Source organism: Heptranchias perlo, chromosome 11 (genome assembly GCF_035084215.1).
Source record: "Heptranchias perlo isolate sHepPer1 chromosome 11, sHepPer1.hap1, whole genome shotgun sequence".
Classification (NCBI taxonomy): domain Eukaryota; kingdom Metazoa; phylum Chordata; class Chondrichthyes; order Hexanchiformes; family Hexanchidae; genus Heptranchias; species Heptranchias perlo.
In genome coordinates this window covers 1,761,918-1,782,238 of record NC_090335.1, presented here as the reverse complement: position 1 = coordinate 1,782,238, position 20,321 = coordinate 1,761,918, and the positions used below count along the sequence as shown (strand labels likewise).

Here is a 20,321-nt window from a genome sequence, read left to right as displayed (position 1 = left end):
TACACCCTCCCCATTATACACCCTGCCCATTATACACCCTGCCCATTATATACCTCCCCATTATACACCCTCCCCATTATACACCCTGCCCATTATATACCTCCCCATTATACACCCTGCCCATTATACACCCTGCCCATTATACACCCTGCCCATTATACACCCCGCCCATTATACACCCTGCCCATTATACACCTCCCCATTATACACCCTCCCCATTATACACCCCACCCATTATACACCCTGCCCATTATACACCCTCCCCATTATACACCCCACCCATTACACACCCTGCCCATTATATACCTCCCCATTATACACCCTGCCCATTATACACCTCCCCATTATACACCCCACCCATTACACACCCTGCCCATTATACACCTCCCCATTATACACCTCCCCATTATACACCCTTCCCATTATACACCTCCCCATTATACACCCTCCCCATTATACACCCCACCCATTACACACCCTGCCCATTATATACCTCCCCATTATACACCCTGCCCATTATACACCTCCCCATTATACACCCCACCCATTACACACCCTGCCCATTATACACCCTGCCCATTATATACCTCCCCATTATACACCCTCCCCATTATACACCCTCCCCATTATACACCCCGTCCATTATACACCTCCCCATTATACACCCTGCCCATTATACACCCTGCCCATTATACACCCTGCCCATTATACACCCCACCCATTATACACCCCGTCCATTATACACCCCGCCCATTATACACCCTGCCCATTATACACCACCCCATTATACACCCTCCCCATTATACACCCCACCCATTACACACCCTGCCCATTATATACCTCCCCATTATACACCCTGCCCATTATACACCTCACCATTATACACCCCACCCATTACACACCCTGCCCATTATACACCTCCCCATTATACACCCTGCCCATTATACACCTCCCCATTATACACCCCACACATTACACACCCTGCCCATTATACACCTCCCCATTATACACCTCCCCATTATACACCTCCCCATTATACACCCTCCCAATTATACACCTCCCCATTATAAACCCCACCCATTACACACCCTGCCCATTATACACCTCCCCATTATACACCTCCCCATTATACACCCTCCCCATTATACACCTCCCCATTATACACCCTGCCCATTATACACCTCCCCATTATACACCCCACCCATTACACACCCTGCCCATTATACACCTCCCCATTACACACCCTGCCCATTATACACCTCCCCATTATACACCCTGCCCATTATACACCTCCCCATTATACACCCCACCCATTATACACCCTGCCCATTATACACCTCCCCATTACACACCCTGCCCATTATACACCTCCCCATTATACACCCTGCCAGTTATACACCTCCCCATTATACACCCTGCCCATTATACACCTCCCCATTATATACCCTGCCCATTATATACCTCCCCATTATACACCTCCCCATTATACACCCCGCCCATTATATACCTCCCCATTATACACCCTGCCAGTTATACACCTCCCCATTATACACCCTGCCCATTATACACCTCCCCATTATATACCCTGCCCATTATACACCTCCCCATTATACACCCTGCCCATTATGCACCTCCCCATTATACACCCTGCCCATTATGCACCTCCCCATTATACACCTCCCCATTATATACCTCCCCATTATACACCTCCCCATTATACACCTCCCCATTATATACCTCCCCATTACACACCCTGCCCATTATATACCTCCCCATTACACACCCTGCCCATTATACACCTCCCCATTATATACCTCCCCATTACACACCCTGCCCATTATATACCTCCCCATTATACACCCTGCCCATTATATGCCTCCCCATTATACACCCTGCCCATTATATACCTCCCCATTATACACCCCGCCCATTATATACCTCCCCATTATACACCCCGCCCATTATATACCTCCCCATTACACACCCTGCCCATTATACACCTCCCCATTATATACCTCCCCATTACACACCCTGCCCATTATATACCTCCCCATTATACACCCTGCCCATTATATACCTCCCCATTATACACCCTGCCCATTATATACCTCCCCATTATACACCCCGCCCATTATATACCTCCCCATTACACACCCTGCCCATTATACACCTCCCCATTATATACCTCCCCATTACACACCCTGCCCATTATATACCTCCCCATTATACACCCCGCCCTTTATATACCTCCCCATTATACACCCCGCCCATTATATACCTCCCCATTACACACCCTGCCCATTATACACCTCCCCATTATATACCTCCCCATTACACACCCTGCCCATTATATACCTCCCCATTATACACCCTGCCCATTATATACCTCCCCATTATACACCCTGCCCATTATATACCTCCCCATTATACACCCCGCCCATTATATACCTCCCCATTACACACCCTGCCCATTATACACCTCCCCATTATATACCTCCCCATTACACACCCTGCCCATTATATACCTCCCCATTATACACCCCGCCCTTTATATACCTCCCCATTATACACCCCGCCCATTATATACCTCCCCATTATACACCCCGCCCATTATACACCTCCCCATTATACACCCCGCCCATTATGCACCTCCCCATTATACACCTCCCCATTATACACCTCCCCATTATATACCTCCCCATTACACACCCTGCCCATTATATACCTCCCCATTACACACCCTGCCCATTATATACCTCCCCATTACACACCCTGCCCATTATATACCTCCCCATTACACACCCTGCCCATTATATACCTCCCGATTATACACCCCGCCCATTATATACCTTCCCATTATATTTGCTGCCCGATTATCCTTTCCCTTCCCTGGACCTCTGACCCTTTTCCTCTGCTTTGAACCCAGGAAATAGTTTGTCGAAGCTGTTATGCGAATAGTATACAATTGTTATTCTGGAATGATTAGGTCAAATGGGTCCAAGAACTTTCCTCATCCAAATCGACCATGACTAAAGTGTTGGCACCTGGTTCAGTAAAGCAAAAACCCATTCATCCAGGTCATTTCACTGAGATTATTTGATTATAGTAAGACGGCTAAAGTGGATGCTATGGGGACCCAGTCCCTGCTCAGCACCTAGTCCCAGCTCAGTACCTAGACCCAGCTCAGCACCTAGACCCAGCTCAGCACCTAGACCCAGCTCAGCACCTAGACCCAGCTCAGCACCTAGTCCCTGCTCAACACCTAGACCCAGCTCAGCACCTAGTCCTTGCTCAGCACCTAGACCCAGCTCAGCACCGAGTACCAGCTCAGCACCTAGACCCAGCTCAGCACCTAGACCCAGCTCAACACCTAGACCCAGCTCAGCACCTAGTCCCTGCTCAGCACCTAGTCCCTGCTCAGCACCTAGACCCAGCTCAGCACCTAGTCCCAGCTCAGCACCTAGACCCAGCTCAGCACCTAGACCCAGCTCAGCACCGAGTACCAGCTCAGCACCTAGACCCAGCTCAGCACCTAGTCCCAGCTCAGCACCTAGACCCAGCTCAGCACCGAGTACCAGCTCAGCACCTAGACCCAGCTCAGCACCTAGACCCAGCTCAGCACCTAGACCCAGCTCAGCACCTAGACCCAGCTCAGCACCGAGTACCAGCTCAGCACCTAGACCCAGCTCAGCACCTAGACCCAGCTCAGCACCTAGTCCGTGCTCAGCACCTAGTCCCAGCTCAGCACCTAGTCCCCGCTCAGCACCTAGTCCCTGCTCAGCACCTAGTCCCAGCTCAGCACCTAGTCCCTGCTCAGCACCTAGTCCCTGCTCAGTCTCTAGTCCCAGCTCAGCACCTAGTCCCTGCTCAGTCTCTAGTCCCAGCTCAGCACCTAGTCCCTGCTCAGTCTCTAGTCCCAGCTCAGCACCTAGTCCCTGCTCAGTCTCTAGTCCCAGCTCAGCACCTAGTCCCTGCTCAGTCTCTAGTCCCAGCTCAGCACCTAGTCCCTGCTCAGCACCTAGTCCCAGCTCAGCACCTAGTCCCAGCTCAGCACCTATTCCCTGCTCAGCACCTAGTCCCAGCTCAGCACCTAGTCCCAGCTCAGCACCTAGTCCCTGCTCAGCACCGAGCCTCTGCTCAGCATCTAGTCCCAGCTCAGCACCTAGTCCCTGCTCAGCACCTAGTCCCTGCTCAGCACCTAGTCTCAGCTCAGCATTTAGTCCCAGCTCAGCACCTAGTCCCAGCTCAGCACCTAGTCCCAGCACAGCCTCTAGTCCCTCCTCAGCACCAAGTCCCTGCTCAGCACCCAGGGACACCATATAGATGAGAAATAGGATGGGACCAAGGATAGATCCGCGGGGGACTCCAGCGGTCGCAGTGTGGGAGTGGGAAGAGAAGCCATTGCAGGTGATTCTCTGGCTACAACTGGATAGATAGAAATGAAACCAGGCGAGGGCAGTCCCACCCAGCTGGAGGATGGAGGAGAGGCGTTGGAGGAGGATGGTGTGGTCAACAGTGTCAAAGGCTGAAGACAGGTGGAGAAGGATGAGGAGGGAGAGTTCACCACGGTCACTGTCACAGGGATGTCATGTGTGACTTTGATAAGGGCCGTTTCAGTACTGTGGCAGGGGTGGAAACCTGATTGGAGGGATTCAAACATGGAGTTACGGGAAAGATGGGTATGGATTTGGGAGGCAACAACACGTTCAAGGACATTGGAGAGGAAAGGGAGGTTGGAGATGGGGCGGGAGTTTGCAAGGACAGAGGGGTCAAGGGTGAGTTTGTTGAGGAGTGAGGTGATGATGGCAGATTTGAAGGGGAGGGGGACAGTACCTGAGGAGAGGGAACCGTTAACAATATCAGCTAACATGGGGCCCAGGAAGGGAAGTTGGGTGGTCAGTAGTTTGGCGGGAATAGGGTCGAGGGAGCAGGAGGTGGGTCTCATGGTCAAGATGAGCTTGGAGAGGGCATGAGGGGAGATAGGAGAGAAACACGAGAAAGATGTGAGTTCAGGGCAGGGGGGAACCTTAGGGGAAGTTTGGCTCGGTGGGCTAGAGAACCAAAACAGATGACTGCTGTATACCAAGGTGCTAAAGACTGGCAGAATGAGTCGGAGGATGAGACTGCTGGTCTAATTCTTTAACTGGTTGCTATTCGCCATTCCCCGGTACGTTACAAATAGGGAATATTATTTCCATTCAGATACAGTTACTGATTTGGCTGCTATCTTCTCCTACTGGTTCTTTAAACATTCAGAAATCATTGACTGCTCTCAAACAGAGACCTGTTTCTAGGTATTGTAGTTTGGAATAGATAAACTGACACGCCATCATGTGAGGCTATGCTCAATACAGTTTATCTCTTCTTGTTCCGATGCTCTCTTCTTTATTCCCTTCCTTGCCCGAAGACACTGACTCATAGTGGGATGAGGTATCTGTACCAATTAGTCATTCATCATTCCTCATGTAGGAGCCTGGGCAGAGAGAGTTGGCAGAATATTTCACCGTGACGGGTATCACAGCCACACCTGGCATCCACACACATGAACTTTCCAGCAGCAGTAACTGCATCGAGTTCAGGAACACTGGGTTAGCTTTCCTCTCCTTGATATGGACCCATCCAAAAGCTAACACAATCAATGGGAATTCTTCTTTATAAAGCAGCCACGTGAGGATTCAGTCTCTTAGCCACTCAATCCAGCCATTACTAAACATAGCCATTAAATTCCTAATGTATAAAATCTCAAGTCCACAATTTTTTCCCTTTGAATTTTGGATCTTTTTGAAGTGGAGACACCAGGGTGGGAGTTGGATGCCTACTCAGTACAACAACAACTTGCATTTATATAGTGCCTTTAACATAGCAAAACCTCCCACGGTGCTTCACAGGAGCGATTATCAGACAAAATTTGACACTAAGCCAAAGAAGGAGACATTAGGAAAGGTGACCGAAAGTTTGGTCAAACAGGTAGGTTTTAAGGAACGTCTTCAGAGAGGAGAAAGTTCCTGAAAGTGATCAAAAGCTAAGCAGCACATTGGAGAGCTTTGCCTGTTGGAGACTCAGATCCTCAGGCTGCCTCACCCAGGCCTGGGGCCCGTGCAACTGAGTTTTCAGACTTGGCTGTTCCAGGAAATAAGACTGCCTGATGGATCTTTAATCTGGCAACATTATCCCTTTAAGTTTGGCTGACTATAAATGAGTATATTTACTTAATTAAAGGGGAGTTTTCAATGATTTTCTGGTCCTAGAAAACTTGTCCCAAAAGCTTAGCTTTGAGGGCCAATCGTCAGCAGATGCTGGATCTGCAATGTGGAAATGCTTCGATATAAATGCTTTCCCAAATTTATTCTATTTAAATTAAAATTACGGTTACATTTTAATTTGTAGTAGCCAACACTTCAGACTCTTCCGGTTTGCTGAACCTGGTAGATGATCTGAAAAAAACAATTTGCTAGATGACATTACAGCTTTAAATCAATGCTGTTATAAATAATAACAATGAAAGTCAAAAACATCCAAAGGTAGAGTGAGGAGCAGGGCCCATGATATTCATTTCTCCAGCTTTCCTTTCCTAAAGTTGCTCTGTGTCAGTCACTCACCAGCAGTGTGGAGTTCTCTTTCAATAATTCAGCCAGGGCCTCGGGTGGGAAATCCAATACATTCTTGTTATTTACCTGCAGTAAGTGGTCACCTCTCCTGAAATATGGTTATACAACAACAACATGGTCAAGATCAAGGACATGGTCAATAACACCTCAGGGGACAGTCCAGAACATCTACTTTGCGTTTTGTCAGGTTACCACTTGACTTTATAATAATTATAATCACATATACTTGAAATGGTAAATTTTGACTAGAACATTTGAATCATGCAGCACAGATGGAGGCCATTCGGCCCATCGTGCCTGTGCCGGCTCTTTCCCTGTTCTATCCAATTAGTCCCACTCCCCTGCTCTTTCCCCATAGCCCTGTAAATTTTTCCTTTTCATGTATTTACATTGAGTCCACAGCACAGAAACAGGCCATTCGGCCCAACTGGTCTATGCCGGTGTTTATGCTCCAAACAAGCCTCCTCCCTATTTCATCTCACCCTATCATCATATCCTTCTATTCCTTTCTCCCTCGTGTGCTTATCTAACTTCCCCTTAAATGTATCTAGTCTATTCGCCACAACTACTCCTTGTGGCAGCGAGTTCCACATTCTAACCACTCTCTGAGTAAAGAAATTTCTCCTGAATTCCCTATTGGATTTATTAGTGACTATCTTATATTTATCCAATTCTCTTTTGAAAGTTATTATTGAATCTGCTTCCACCACCCTTTCAGGCAGTGCATGCCAGATTATAACAACTTGCTGCATTAAAATATTTTTCCTAATCTCCCCCCTTGATTTTTTGCCAATTATCTTAATTCTGTGACCTCTGGTTACTGACCCTCCTACCACTGGAAACATTTTCTACCTATCCACTCTATTAAAACCATTCATGATTTTGACTGCCTCTATTAAATCTCCCCTTAACCTTCTCTGCTCTAAGGGGAACAACCCCAGCTTCTCCAGTCTCTCCACATAACTGAAGTCCCTCATCCCTGGAACCATTCTAGTAAATCTCTTCTGCACCCTGTCTAAGGCCTTCACATCCTTCCTGAGTGTGGTGCCCAGAAATGGACACAATATTCCAGTGAAGACATAACCAGTGATTTATAAAAGTTTATGCTAAACTCTATGCCTCTATTTGTAAAGCCCAGGATCCCGTATGTTTTTTTAACAGCCTTCTCAACTTGTCCTGCCACCTTCAAAGATTTGTGCACGTATACCCCCAAGTCTCTGTTCCTGCACCCCCTTTAAAATTGTCCCATTTAGTTTATATTGCCTCTCCTCATTTTTCCTACCAAAATGCATCACTTCACATTTCTTTGCTTTAAATTTCATCTGCCATGTGTCTGCCCATTTCACCAGTCTGTCTCTGTCCTCCTGAAGTCTGTTACTATCCTCCTCACTGATTACTATATTTCCAAGCTTTGTGTCATCTGAAATGATGCCCCCTATACCCAAGCCCAGGTCATTAATGTATATCAAACCGTATACTTCCCTCCAGTCTGAAAAACAACCGTTCACCACTACTCTCTGCTTTCTGTCCTTAGCCAATTTTGTATCCACACTGTCACTGTCCCTTTAATCCCATGGGCTTTAATTTTGCTAACAAGTCTATTATGTGGCACTTTATCAAACACGTTCTGAAAGTCCATATACACAACATCAACCTCACTACCCTCATCAACCCTCTCCGTTACTTCATCAAAGAACTCAATCAAGTTTGTCAGACAGGATTTTCCTTTAACAAATCCTTGTTGGCTTTCATTTATTAACCCTTGTTCTTCCAAGTGAACATTAATTTTGTCCCGGATTATGGTCTCTAGAGGTTTCCCCACCATCGACGTTAGGCTGACTGGCCTATAGTTTCCTGGTTTTTCTCTTTTCCCTTGTTTTGAACAGGGGTGTAACATTTACAATCCTCCAGTCCTCTGGCACCACCCCCATATCTAAGAAGGATTGGAAGATTGTGGCCAGAGTCTCCACAATTTCCACCCTTCCTTCCCTCAGTAACCGAGGATGCATCCCATCCGGACCGGGTGACTTTTCTACTTTGAGTACTGCCAATCTTTTAAATTACTTCCTCTTTATCTATTTTTATCCTCTCCAATATCGCTACTACCTCCTCCTTTACTGCTACAATCGCAGCATCCTCTTCTCTATTGAAGACCGATGCAAAGTATTCATTCAGTATCTCAGCCATGCCCTCTGCCTCCAATAGAAGATCTCCTTTTTTGTTCCTAATCGGTCCCACCCTTCCTTTGACTATCATTTACTCTTTATATGTTTATAAAATACTTTAGTGTTTTGTTTTATGTTACCCGCTATTCTTTACTCGTACATTCTCTTTGCTCCTCTTATTTTCTGTTTCAGTTCTCCCCTCTACTTTCTGTATTCAGCCTGGTTCTCTACTGTTTTATGAAACTTACATTTATCATAAGCCTCCTTTTTCTGTTTCATTTTAATCTCTATATCTTTATTTATCCAGGGAGCTCTAGCTTTGGATGTCCTTCCTTTCCCCCTCGTAGGAATGTGCCTACTCTGTACCCGAACTTTCTCCTCTTTGAAGGCCTCTCATTGCTCATTTACTGTTTTGCCTGCCAATCTTTGATTCCAATCCACCTGGGCCAGATCCCTTTTCAACTCACTGAAATTAGCTCTCCTCCAGTTGAGTAGCTTCCCCTTTGATTGTTCCTTGTCCTTTTCCATAACTATTCCAAACCTAGTGATATTGTGATCGCTGTTTCCCAAATGTTCCCCCACTGACACTTGCCCCACTTCATTCCCCAGGACCAGTTCCAGCACTGCTTCCTTCCATGCTGAGCTGGAAACACACTGATCAAGGAAGCTCTCTTGTACACATTTCAAGAACTCCTCCCCCTCTTTGTCCTTTACCCTCTTATTTTCCCAGTCTACATTGGGATAATTGAAGACCCCCATTATCACTACTCTATTGTTTATAAATCATTTGCTTACAGATTTGCTCCTCTATCTCCTTCCCTCTATTTGGTGGTCTATAGGATACACCCAGCAGTGTAACAGCTCCTGCTCTGGTTCTTAACTCTAAACAAATAGATTCTCTCTTTGAACCCTCAAGCACATCATCCCTTTCTAGGGCTGTAACAGTATCTTTAATCAATTCTGTCACTGCCTCTCCTTTTTATCCTTCCTTATTCATCTCGAATACCCTTGTAGCCAGGAATATTCAGTTCCCATTCCTCCCCTTCTTTGAGCCAGTTCTCCGTTATTGTCACTGTATTATAGTCCCACGTGGCGACTTGTGCCTGCAGCTCACCATCTTATTCATCACGCTCCAAACTCATCTGAGAGTGCCTCGCATTTGCTCCCTGTCTGATCCCTCCGATTTCTGGATGGGATAAACTTAGTGAGAGAGGAAGTATTAAGGGGATTAGCATCTTTGAAAGTAGATAAATCACCAGGGCCGGATGAAATGTATGCCAGGCTGTTAAAAGAAGCAAGGGAGGAAATAGTAGAGGCTCTGACCATTTTTTTCCAATCCTCCCTGGATATAGGGTGATGCCAGAGGATTGGAGGACTGCTAACGTTGTACCGTTGTTTAAAAAGGAGAAAGAGAGAGACCGAGTAATTACAGGCCAGTCAGTCTAACTTCAGTGGTGGGCAAATTATTAGAATCAATTCTGAGGGATGGGATAAACCATCACTTAGAAAGGCACGGGTTAATCAAGGACAGTCAGTATGGATTTGTTAAGGGAAGGTTGCATCTGACTACCTTGATTGGATTTTTTGAGGAGGTAACAAGGAGGGTCGATGAGTGTAGTGCATTTGATGTAGTCTACACGGATTTTAGCAAGGCTTTTGACAAGGTCCCACATGGAAGACTGGTCAAAAAAGTACAAGCCTATGGGATCCAAGGGAAAGTGGCAAATTGGATCCAAAATTGGCTCAGTGGCAGGAAGCAAAGGTCGATGGGTGTTTTTGTGACTGGAAGGCTGTTTCCAGTGGGGTTCCGCAGGGCTCAGTACTCGGTCCCTTGCTTTTTGTGATATATAGTAATGATTTCGACTTAAATGTAGTGGACATGATTAAGAAGTTTGCAGATGATACCGTGTGGTTGATAGTGAGGAGGAAAGCTGTAGACTGCAGGAAGATGTCAATGGCCTCCTCTTGTGCTCTATGATTCTATGATTCTATAACATTAAAGGAGCTGGTTTGAAAGACCCTGATATTGCTCGAACACGTTACCCCAGCAGTTCTGCTGGGATTTCACCTGTTAGTGATTACCACCACTCACCCTACGGAGTCAGTGGGAGGTCACCCTATTTAAATATTGCTGGTGGACTTGCCCTGGTCCACACAGGCTAGAATGGCCAGCATTGCCCCATCTCTGTGGAAGGCGCTAGCCAGTTTTCCGCCAATAAATGATGATTTTTGTGTCCTCTTTGGCCCTTTTTGTAAGGAAGCCGATGCTCTAATTATCTAAAAAGAAATCAAACTGACCTTGTCTTCAGGGGTCCAGACTCCTGCTGTGGTCTGGACACCTCAATAGTGCCTACTTGAGATCTTTAGGAGGCTAGTACACCTGGGCATTTTATGCCAGGTCCTCTCAGAGAGTGGAGTCCCTTCCCTTCCCTTGGCCCCACACATTCCCTCTCGGTGACCTTGTTTGGTGTGGGCGGAAGATTCCCCTTAAACAAGCTCATTGGAAGCGCCATTGTAAGGCTGAATCCAGAAAATGCTGCAGCTAGTGTGCCAGTCTGGTGCCATGGTTCCAGGGGCAATCTGGCAGAAAGGCCAAGCAATTTAGGAGCCAAAATCAGGAAAACTATTCATTTTATGTCCTATCCCAAACTGAAACAGTTTGTGAAAGTATTTCTTTAAATTGCAGTCATCCTTTTATAAAATTAATTTTGTTAATCTGTTCTCTCCTTACTAATGCCAGGGCAATTATTTTGGACCCAAGCTATCCCAGCAGGAATTCCATGTTGCACCTCTATAAAATATAATTTGATTTCAAATAATTACAACTCAAAAAGTTATTAAAAATGTATGTTGCTGTTAGATGATAAACACGTCAGTGTTCAGTGATGTACTTGCATAGTTTACAAAAAAGCCTTGAGCCAAATTTAAAGCAGATAACTCCTTTAATGTAGGGCACAGCGACTCTCAGTAACAGAAATCACAAACACTGTTGAAAATATGCCTTCTTTTCATGAAGAAGCATTTTTAGAAATGATATAATTGAATATGAAATCCAAAATTTATTTAGCAAACAAAAAACTTTCACTGGGTAATTGTAGAAATCACAAATTATCCCTGAGCCTCTTTAGTTTCCTATTTCTAAAAGTTTAGTGAATAATTTACCTGAAAACAGAGCGGGAGCCCTTGCAATGCAGGACCTCTTGGATCTTGTATTGGTGTTTCCCATCTATGATTTGGTGTCGGATCATCACGCCTCCTTTAGGAGAATGTGCCATCTTTGCACAATGGAGAAAATTTATCGGTGATTCCCATCATACAAAAAAAAACTTCTTTTCACACAAGAAGCTACACCAATGAATGCCATTTTAACAATTCTTCAGGCCTCTTACCTTTGCCACCAGTGTTCGGTGCCGCTGGAACCTTCGATTTCTCCAGCGCTGCTTTTCCTTTTTATCCACAACCCTGAATGCAATTTCTACCACGTGACTGGAGCAGAACTGAAGTCATGAGGTTTCACTTCTGCTTTAAAAATAAAGACATTTTAGATGACCTTATTTGACTATTCATTTTATTTGCAAAACAAGACAAATCAGTCCAGGGGTTAAGGCTTCATGTTTAAGAATGAGACCCAGCAGGAAACTCCTTACATTTGCCAATTCAATATTTGTAAATGAACATGCAAACATGCATAATTGCTCCCACCTGATATTTTATCTTTGTCAGAGGTTATTATGGAATGTGTCCCTTTTGTTGCCACTTCCTTTTTAGTCAAAACCTAACTGTAAAATTTATGAAGTGACACCAATCAGGTCTTGATACAGTTCGGTGAATAAACTCAGTGGAGAATAAGGCATTTTTGACAAGTTTTCCAACAACATACCCACAAAATCTCAGTCAGTTCCACTTTATTTAATGGTGACTGCAGTTATCTCACCGTCCAGTGGAAGCTCGAAACTTACATGTGCCCCGAGTGAAGAAGGTGAAAATGTGTACAGTACTTTATGGGGTGAACTTCGCAAACCTCCTGCTAATTGTCAGCAGATTGGGAGCACGCAGATGGGGTGCACTGACTCTGCTAACGATTCTCCAATCTGCATATCCACTGAGTGTGAATGCAGAAGGATTGAATTGGCAGAATTTCCCCTTAGCTGAGGCCGTTTAAACTGTCAAAAAACAAACTTTAAAAAACTGCAGAAGCTGGAAGTCTGAAACAGAAGCAGAAAATGCTGTAAACACGCAGCAAGTCAGGATGTAAGGAAAGAAAAAATATTAGCGTTTCAGGCATCGCCCTTCAAAAGCCTTTCAACTTGTCCTTGATTTTGTCCCTCCCCAATTTTGCTCCCTTCTCCCCTGTAGGTTTGGACTCTGACTGCAGTGTGGTCCTCTCCTGGGAGCGCACTTAACTGACCCTTCTCCGTGTGTAAGCTTCCACACACAGGTATCAGCAGGCCATGTAACCATATGGGGGGCATCCCAGCCAAGGCCAATCCCCCCCTCGCTCAACACCCACACACAGGTATCAGCAGGCCATGTAACCATACGGGGGGCATCCCAGCCAAGGCCAATCCCCCCCTCACTCAACACCCACACACAGTATCAGCAGGCCATGTAACCATATGGGGGGCATCCCAACCAAGGCCAATCCCCCCCTCACTCAACACCCACACACAGGTATCAGCAGGCCATGTAACCATACGGGGGGCATCCCAGCCAAGGCCAATCCCCCCCTCACTCAACACCCACACACAGTATCAGCAGGCCATGTAACCATATGGGGGGCATCCCAACCAAGGCCAATCCCCCCCTCACTCAACACCCACACACAGGTATCAGCAGGCCATGTAACCATACGGGGGGCATCCCAGCCAAGGCCAATCCCCCCCTCGCTCAACACCCACACACAGGTATCAGCAGGCCATGTAACCATATGGGGGGCATCCCAGCCAAGGCCAATCCCCCCCTCGCTCAACACCCACACACAGGTATCAGCAGGCCATGTAACCATACGGGGGGCATCCCAGCCAAGGCCAATCCCCCCCTCACTCAACACCCACACACAGGTATCAGCAGGCCATGTAACCATATGGGGGGCATCCCAGCCAAGGCCAATCCCCCCCTCGCTCAACACCCACACACAGGTATCAGCAGGCCATGTAACCATATGGGGGGCATCCCAGCCAAGGCCAATCCCCCCCTCACTCAACACCCACACACAGGTATTTTGCAGCAAGAATTCTGGCTGACTTTCCACCCATGGGCACTGAGCGGCCACTTAAAGCACCACTATTGGTACTCCTGCTGAGACCAACTATCAACTAATTGTGAATCAGGGACGGGAACTCACCACAATTAACATAAGCAAATTAACAGTAATGAAGAAAATAATGGCACTAAAGAGTAACAAATCCCCAGGACCAGATGGTTTCCATCCTAGGGTTTTAAAGGAAGTAGGTGAGAACATTGAAGAAACCCTAACTATAATCTTTCAAAGTTCTCTCGATTCAGAAACCATTCCTTTAGATTGGAAAATTGCACGTCACTCCGCTATTTAAGAAAGGTGAGAGAGGGAAACCAGGGAATTATAGACCAGTTAACCTAACATCTGTTGTCGGGAAATTACTAGAGTCCATAATTAAGGATAGAATGACTGAACACCTTGAACATTTTCAGCTGATCAGAGAGAGCGAGCCTGGATTTGTGAAAGGGTAGGTCATGTCTGACAAACCTGATTGAATTTTTTGAAGAGATGACTGAAGTAGTTAACAGGGGAATGTCTATGGATGATATTTATATGGACTTCCAGAAGGCATTCGATAAAGTCCCTCATAAGAGACTGTTAGCTAAAGTTGAAGCTCATGGAATTGAGGGCAAATTATTGACCTGGTTAGGAAATTGGTTGAGCAACAGGAGACAAAGAGTTGGATAATAGGCAGGTACTCAAATTGGCAGGATGTGACTCGTGGTGTCCCACAGGGATCTGTGTTGGGGCCTCAATTATTCACTGTATTTATTAATGACTTAGATAATGGGATAGAGAGCCACATATCCAAGTTTGCCGATGACAAAGATAGGCAGCATTGTCAGCAGTGTAGATGGAAGCACAAAATTACAGAGAGATATTATTTAAGTGAACGGCAAAACTGTGGCAAATGGATTTCAATGTAAGCAAGTGTGAGGTCATCCACTTTGGATCTAAAAAGGATAGATCAGAGTACTTTCTAAATGGTGAAAAGCTCGAAACAGTGGAGATCCAAAGAGACTTAGGGATCCGTGTACATAGATCATTAAAACGTCATGGACAAGTACAGAAAATAATCAAAAAGGCTATTGGAATGCTGGCCTTTCTATCTGGAGGACTAGAATACAAGGGGGTAGAAGTTATGCTACAGCTATACAAAGCCCTGGTCAGACCAAACCTGGAGTACTGTGAGCAGTTCTGGGCACCACATCTTAGGAAAGATATATTGGCCTTGGAGGGAGTGCAGCGTAGGTTTACTAGAACAATACCTGGACTCCAAGGGTTAAATTACAAGGAGAAATTACACAAATTGAGGTTGTATTTCCTGGAATTTAGAAGATTAAGGGGTGATTTGATCGAAGTTTTAAAGATATTAAGGGGAACTGATAGGGTGGATAGAGAGAAACTATTTCCGCTGGTTGGGGAGTCTAGGACTAGTCTAAAAATTAGAGCCAGGACTTTCAGGAGTGAAGTTAGGAAACATTTCTACACACAAAGGGTAGAAATTCTCTTCCGCAAATGGCAGTTGATGCTAGCTCAATTGTTAATTTTAAATCTGAGATTGATAGATTTTTGTAAACCAAAGGTATCAAGGGATATGGGGCTAAGGCGGGTATATGGAGTTAGGTCACAGATCAGCCATGATCTCATTCAATGGCGGAACAGGCTCGAGGGGCTAAATGGCCTCCTCCTGTTCCTATATTCCTAAGAATAAGTAAATCGCTGTTTCACCTGGAAGGAGTGTTTGGGGCCCTGGACGGTGGGAAGGGAGGAGGTGTTTGGTGATTGAATTCTTCAGAATATCACCCACTAAATTATGTTAGACCTGGGTTAATTAAAGGCCCAGCTCAGATTACAGCCCGTGGGGTCACTGAATTGGCTAGACACTGCCATCTATGATAGTTGCGACTTCAGGAGGCCAATAGGATTGTTCATTCAGCACTTTTGGTTGAGGATGCTTGGAAACAGTTCAGCCTTTTCTTTTGTCGTCATGTGCTGGGCTCCCCAATGGTTGAGGATGGGAATGTTAGTTGCCTGGTTGTCCACCACCATTCTCATCGGGATTACTTGGTCGACAGACCTTCTCTCTGATCGATTGGTTGCGGGACTGCTTAATTCTTATAGCCAGCTGCTTTTGGTGTTTAGTATAGAGGCAACCCTCTATTGGTACTTAATTCTAAGGTGTAATTGGCTTGTCTACTTCTTGGACAAGAAGACAATTACAATCTCTCTTGGAATTATTTCAGTGTTCATACGTGTGGAGTCATGTGCCTCTTTGTCTGTTGTGGCCACATTAACACTGTACTAACTGCATGTTAATTAATTCTAGCATTTAAGTTTGGTGATTCTTTTCTGACACGCAGTTGTCTGTTAGTAATTAGCAGTATTAGCTTGATTGTTTTCTTTCTCATATACTTCATGTAGAGCATGAAGTTGTCAAAGCCATTTTGAGATTGGTAGGTTTCATTGAATCATAGAATTGCACAGCAGAAGGAGGCCATTCAGCCCATCGTACCTGTGCTGGCTCTTTGAAAGTTCTATCCAATTAGTCCCACTCCCCTGCTCTTTCCCCACAGCCCTACAAAATATTTCTCTTCAAGTATTTATCCACTTCCCTTTTGAAAGTTATTATTGAATCTGCTTCCACCGCCCTTTCAGGCAGTGCATTCCAGATCAGAACAACTCGCTGTGCAAAAGATTTTCTCCTAATCTCCCCCTCTGGATCTTTTGCCATTTACCTTAAATCTGTGTCCTCTGGTTACCGACCCTCCTACCACTGGAAATGGTTTCTCCTTATTTACTCTATCAAAATCATTCATAATTTTGAACACCTCTATCAAATCTCCCCTTAACTTTCTCTGTTCTAAAGAGAACAATCCCAGCTTCTCCAGTCTCTCCACATAACTGAAGTCCCTCGTTCCTGGTACCATTCTAGTAAATCTCCTCTACACTCTCTCCAACGCCTTGACATCCTTCCTAAAGTTTGGTGCCCAGAAATGGACACAATCCTCCAGTTGAGGCCTGAATAGTGTTTTATAAAGGTTTAGCATAGCTTCCTCACTTTTGTACTCTATGCCTCTAATAATAAAGCCCAGGATCCCATATCCTTTTTTAACAACCTTCTCAACTTGTCCTGCCACCTTCAAAGATTTGTGTATATATACCCCCAGGTCTCTCTGTTCCTGCACCCCCTCTAAAATTGTACCATTTAGTTTATATTGCCTCTCCTCATTCTTCCTACCAAAATGCATCACTTCACACTTCTCTGCATTAAATTTCATCTGCCACGTGTCTGCCCATTTCACCAGTCTGTCTATGTCTTCCTGAAGTCTGTTACTATCCTTTTCACTGTTTACTATATTTCTAAGCTTTGTGTCCTAATACTGACCCCTGGGGAACACCACTGCATACTTCCCTCCAGTCTGAAAAACAACCGTTCACCATAATTTCATTTCCACACTGTCACTGTCCCTTTAATCCCATGGGCTTTAATTTTCCTAACGAGTCTATTATGTGACACTTTATCAAACATCTTTTGAAAGTCCATATACACAATATCAACCGTACTATCCTTATCAACAATCTCCGTTACTTCATCAAAGTATTTTCTTGAAAGAGCGTTGTTTTAAGCTGAGAAAGGCAGAACGATAAGACGATCCATAAACCCACGGACAAAGAGACTCCATATTGGTCATAGAACTATGGTGTTTTTCTGAGGAAACAATCACATTTTTAAAAAAGTGAAAGAAATTGATGCAGTGAATGTCAAATGATATTTTGCACTAATTAGAAAGGATGACAGAAATGATCTTGAAGTAAATCATCACTTGTGTGTGATGACGTGTTGATGAAATGACGCCTCTTCTCCCTTTCCAAAGAAGAAAAGTCTTGTCAAGTGCTGTTTGATGAAGGTACTGCCCCTTTAACACAAATGTCAATAGTTACAGATATAAATCTTATGGGTTACTGTTTGTAAGAGTGCTATACATTTATGTTTAATGCTTTCCTACAAATTCCCCACAAAATCCAAAGCCCATGGTGATTTCCACTGACACCATGTCTGACTAATACTTACCAGTGACTCCGAGTCACAGCAGAGCTCAATGGAACTTCAGCCAGACACCATTAAATGAAAGACTCGAGCAGTTCATTCTGAGTGAGTATGACAGCAGACTGTGGAGTACGAAATCACAGTGCTGATTTCAATCTCATCCACAGCTAACGTGCAATGTAATGAAACAATGCGCTCGGATTCCAAACATTTCTCCAATATTCACTGTTTCATAGCATTCAGCCAATGAAGTACACAGAATTTTTCATTTCTTTTGCTCGTATTATAAAAGAGGACAAATATTAAAATATTACAAAAACAGATACATTGGCAGTGAAGTAATGTCAATAGTAAACGGCTCATGCAAGTAACCTCAAAGTTAATAGGTTTGATAATTATGTATAAAAGTAAATGCACTTAATTTGATGAACTGAGATTTCTGCTAAATTGGCATAGATCAGAAATACCCTACATTGTAACAGCAACTAAAAACCAAACCTGCCCTTTGTAAGCCTATGTGAAATGTATTATATTGAGGCCATAGTAAGAACAGGAAGTACAAAGGCATGTTTGGAATCATATCCTCTTTCTTGACAGATAGTAAACAGTATTTCATTCTTTCCACATGAAGACATTCTGTTCTATGAGTTTTCAGTAGAAAAGGAAGTTTATTGTTAAACTTTTTTACAAAGCGGTTTATTTTATTTTAGTGTGTGAAAGTTTTCTAGGCAGTGGGGAACTTACATCAAAGAACTTAGTAATGGAGGTCAACATTATGTCACAAAATTTAGTTTAAAAAGAAATTGCAATGTTCTCCCTTCCTCTCCTGAAGGTATCAATTCATAAGCTGGGTTATTGTCCTGTGAGCACTGGCCACTAACCATTACTTCTCCTTTCTGCTTTTTCTTCGTGAGTGAACATGAGTGTGCCAGCAGCTGGTGGGACAATCGGAGACATTGCATCCATGTCCAATGGGAGACATTGCCCAATGGGAGACATCCATGTCCAATGGGAGACATTGCCCAATGGGAGACATCCATGTCCAATGGGAGACATTGCCCAATGGGAGACATCACATCCACGCCCAATGGGAGACATTGCCCAATGGAAGACATCACATCCATGTCCAATGGGAGACATTGCATCCATGTCCAATGGGAGACATTGCCCAATGGAAGACATCACATCCACGCCCAATGGGAGACATTGCATCCATGTCCAATGGGAGACATTGCCCAATGGAAGACATCCATGTCCAATGGGAGACATTGCCCAATGGGCGACATCACATCCATGCCCAATGGGAGACATTGCCCAATGGAAGACATCCATGTCCAATGGGAGACATTGCCCAATGGGCGACATCACATCCATGTCCAATGGGAGACATTGTCCAATGGGCGACATCACATCCATGCCCAATGGGAGACATTGCCCAATGGAAGACATCCATGTCCAATGGGAGACATTGCCCAATGGGCGACATCACATCCATGTCCAATGGGAGACATTGTCCAATGGGAGACATTGCATCCACGCCCAATGGGAGACATTGCCCAATGGGCGACATCACATCCACGCCCAATGGGAGACATTGCATCCATGTCCAATGGGAGACATTGCCCAATGGAAGACATCCATGTCCAATGGGAGACATTGTCCAATGGGCGACATCATATCCATGTCCAATGGGAGACATTGCCCAATGGGCGACATCACATCCACGCCCAATGGGAGACATTGCATCCATGTCCAATGGGAGACATTGCCCAATGGAAGACATCCATGTCCAATGGGAGACATTGCCCAATGGGCGACATCACATCCATGTCCAATGGGAGACATTGTCCAATGGGAGACATCATATCCATGTCCAATGGGAGACATTGCCCAATGGGCGACATCACATCCATGTCCAATGGGAGACATTGCCCAATGGGCGACATCACATCCATGTCCAATGGGAGACATTGTCCAATGGGCGACATCACATCCATGTCCAATGGGAGACATTGCCCAATGGGCGACATCACATCCATGTCCAATGGGAGACATTGTCCAATGGGAGACATCATATCCATGTCCAATGGGAGACATTGCCCAATGGAATTCATGCCCAATCCTATCCCCAGTGAAGAGAGGACAAAGATTTTCTCTCTTCACCTTTTGCTGTGAAATTGCATATGTGATTATAAAGATCACGTTTATGATTTCAGTATTATAGCAAACAGAAGAATGTTCCTCTCTAATATCTCAAA

General features: G+C 44.9%; 1 protein-coding gene across 1 annotated transcript in view; it reads right to left on the bottom strand.

The window, feature by feature from the left end:
• Positions 1-20,321, bottom strand: part of LOC137327531 (uncharacterized) — a 252,799-nt gene that overhangs the window by 48,438 nt on the left and 184,040 nt on the right. Inside the window, exons 3-5 of the mRNA XM_067993432.1 lie at positions 12,163-12,270; positions 11,936-12,048; positions 6,600-6,696 (exon numbers count right to left, since the gene is read on the bottom strand). Of these exons, the coding sequence (XP_067849533.1) occupies positions 6,600-6,696; positions 11,936-12,048; positions 12,163-12,270 (318 nt within the window). The remainder of the gene's footprint in view (positions 1-6,599; positions 6,697-11,935; positions 12,049-12,162; positions 12,271-20,321) is intronic.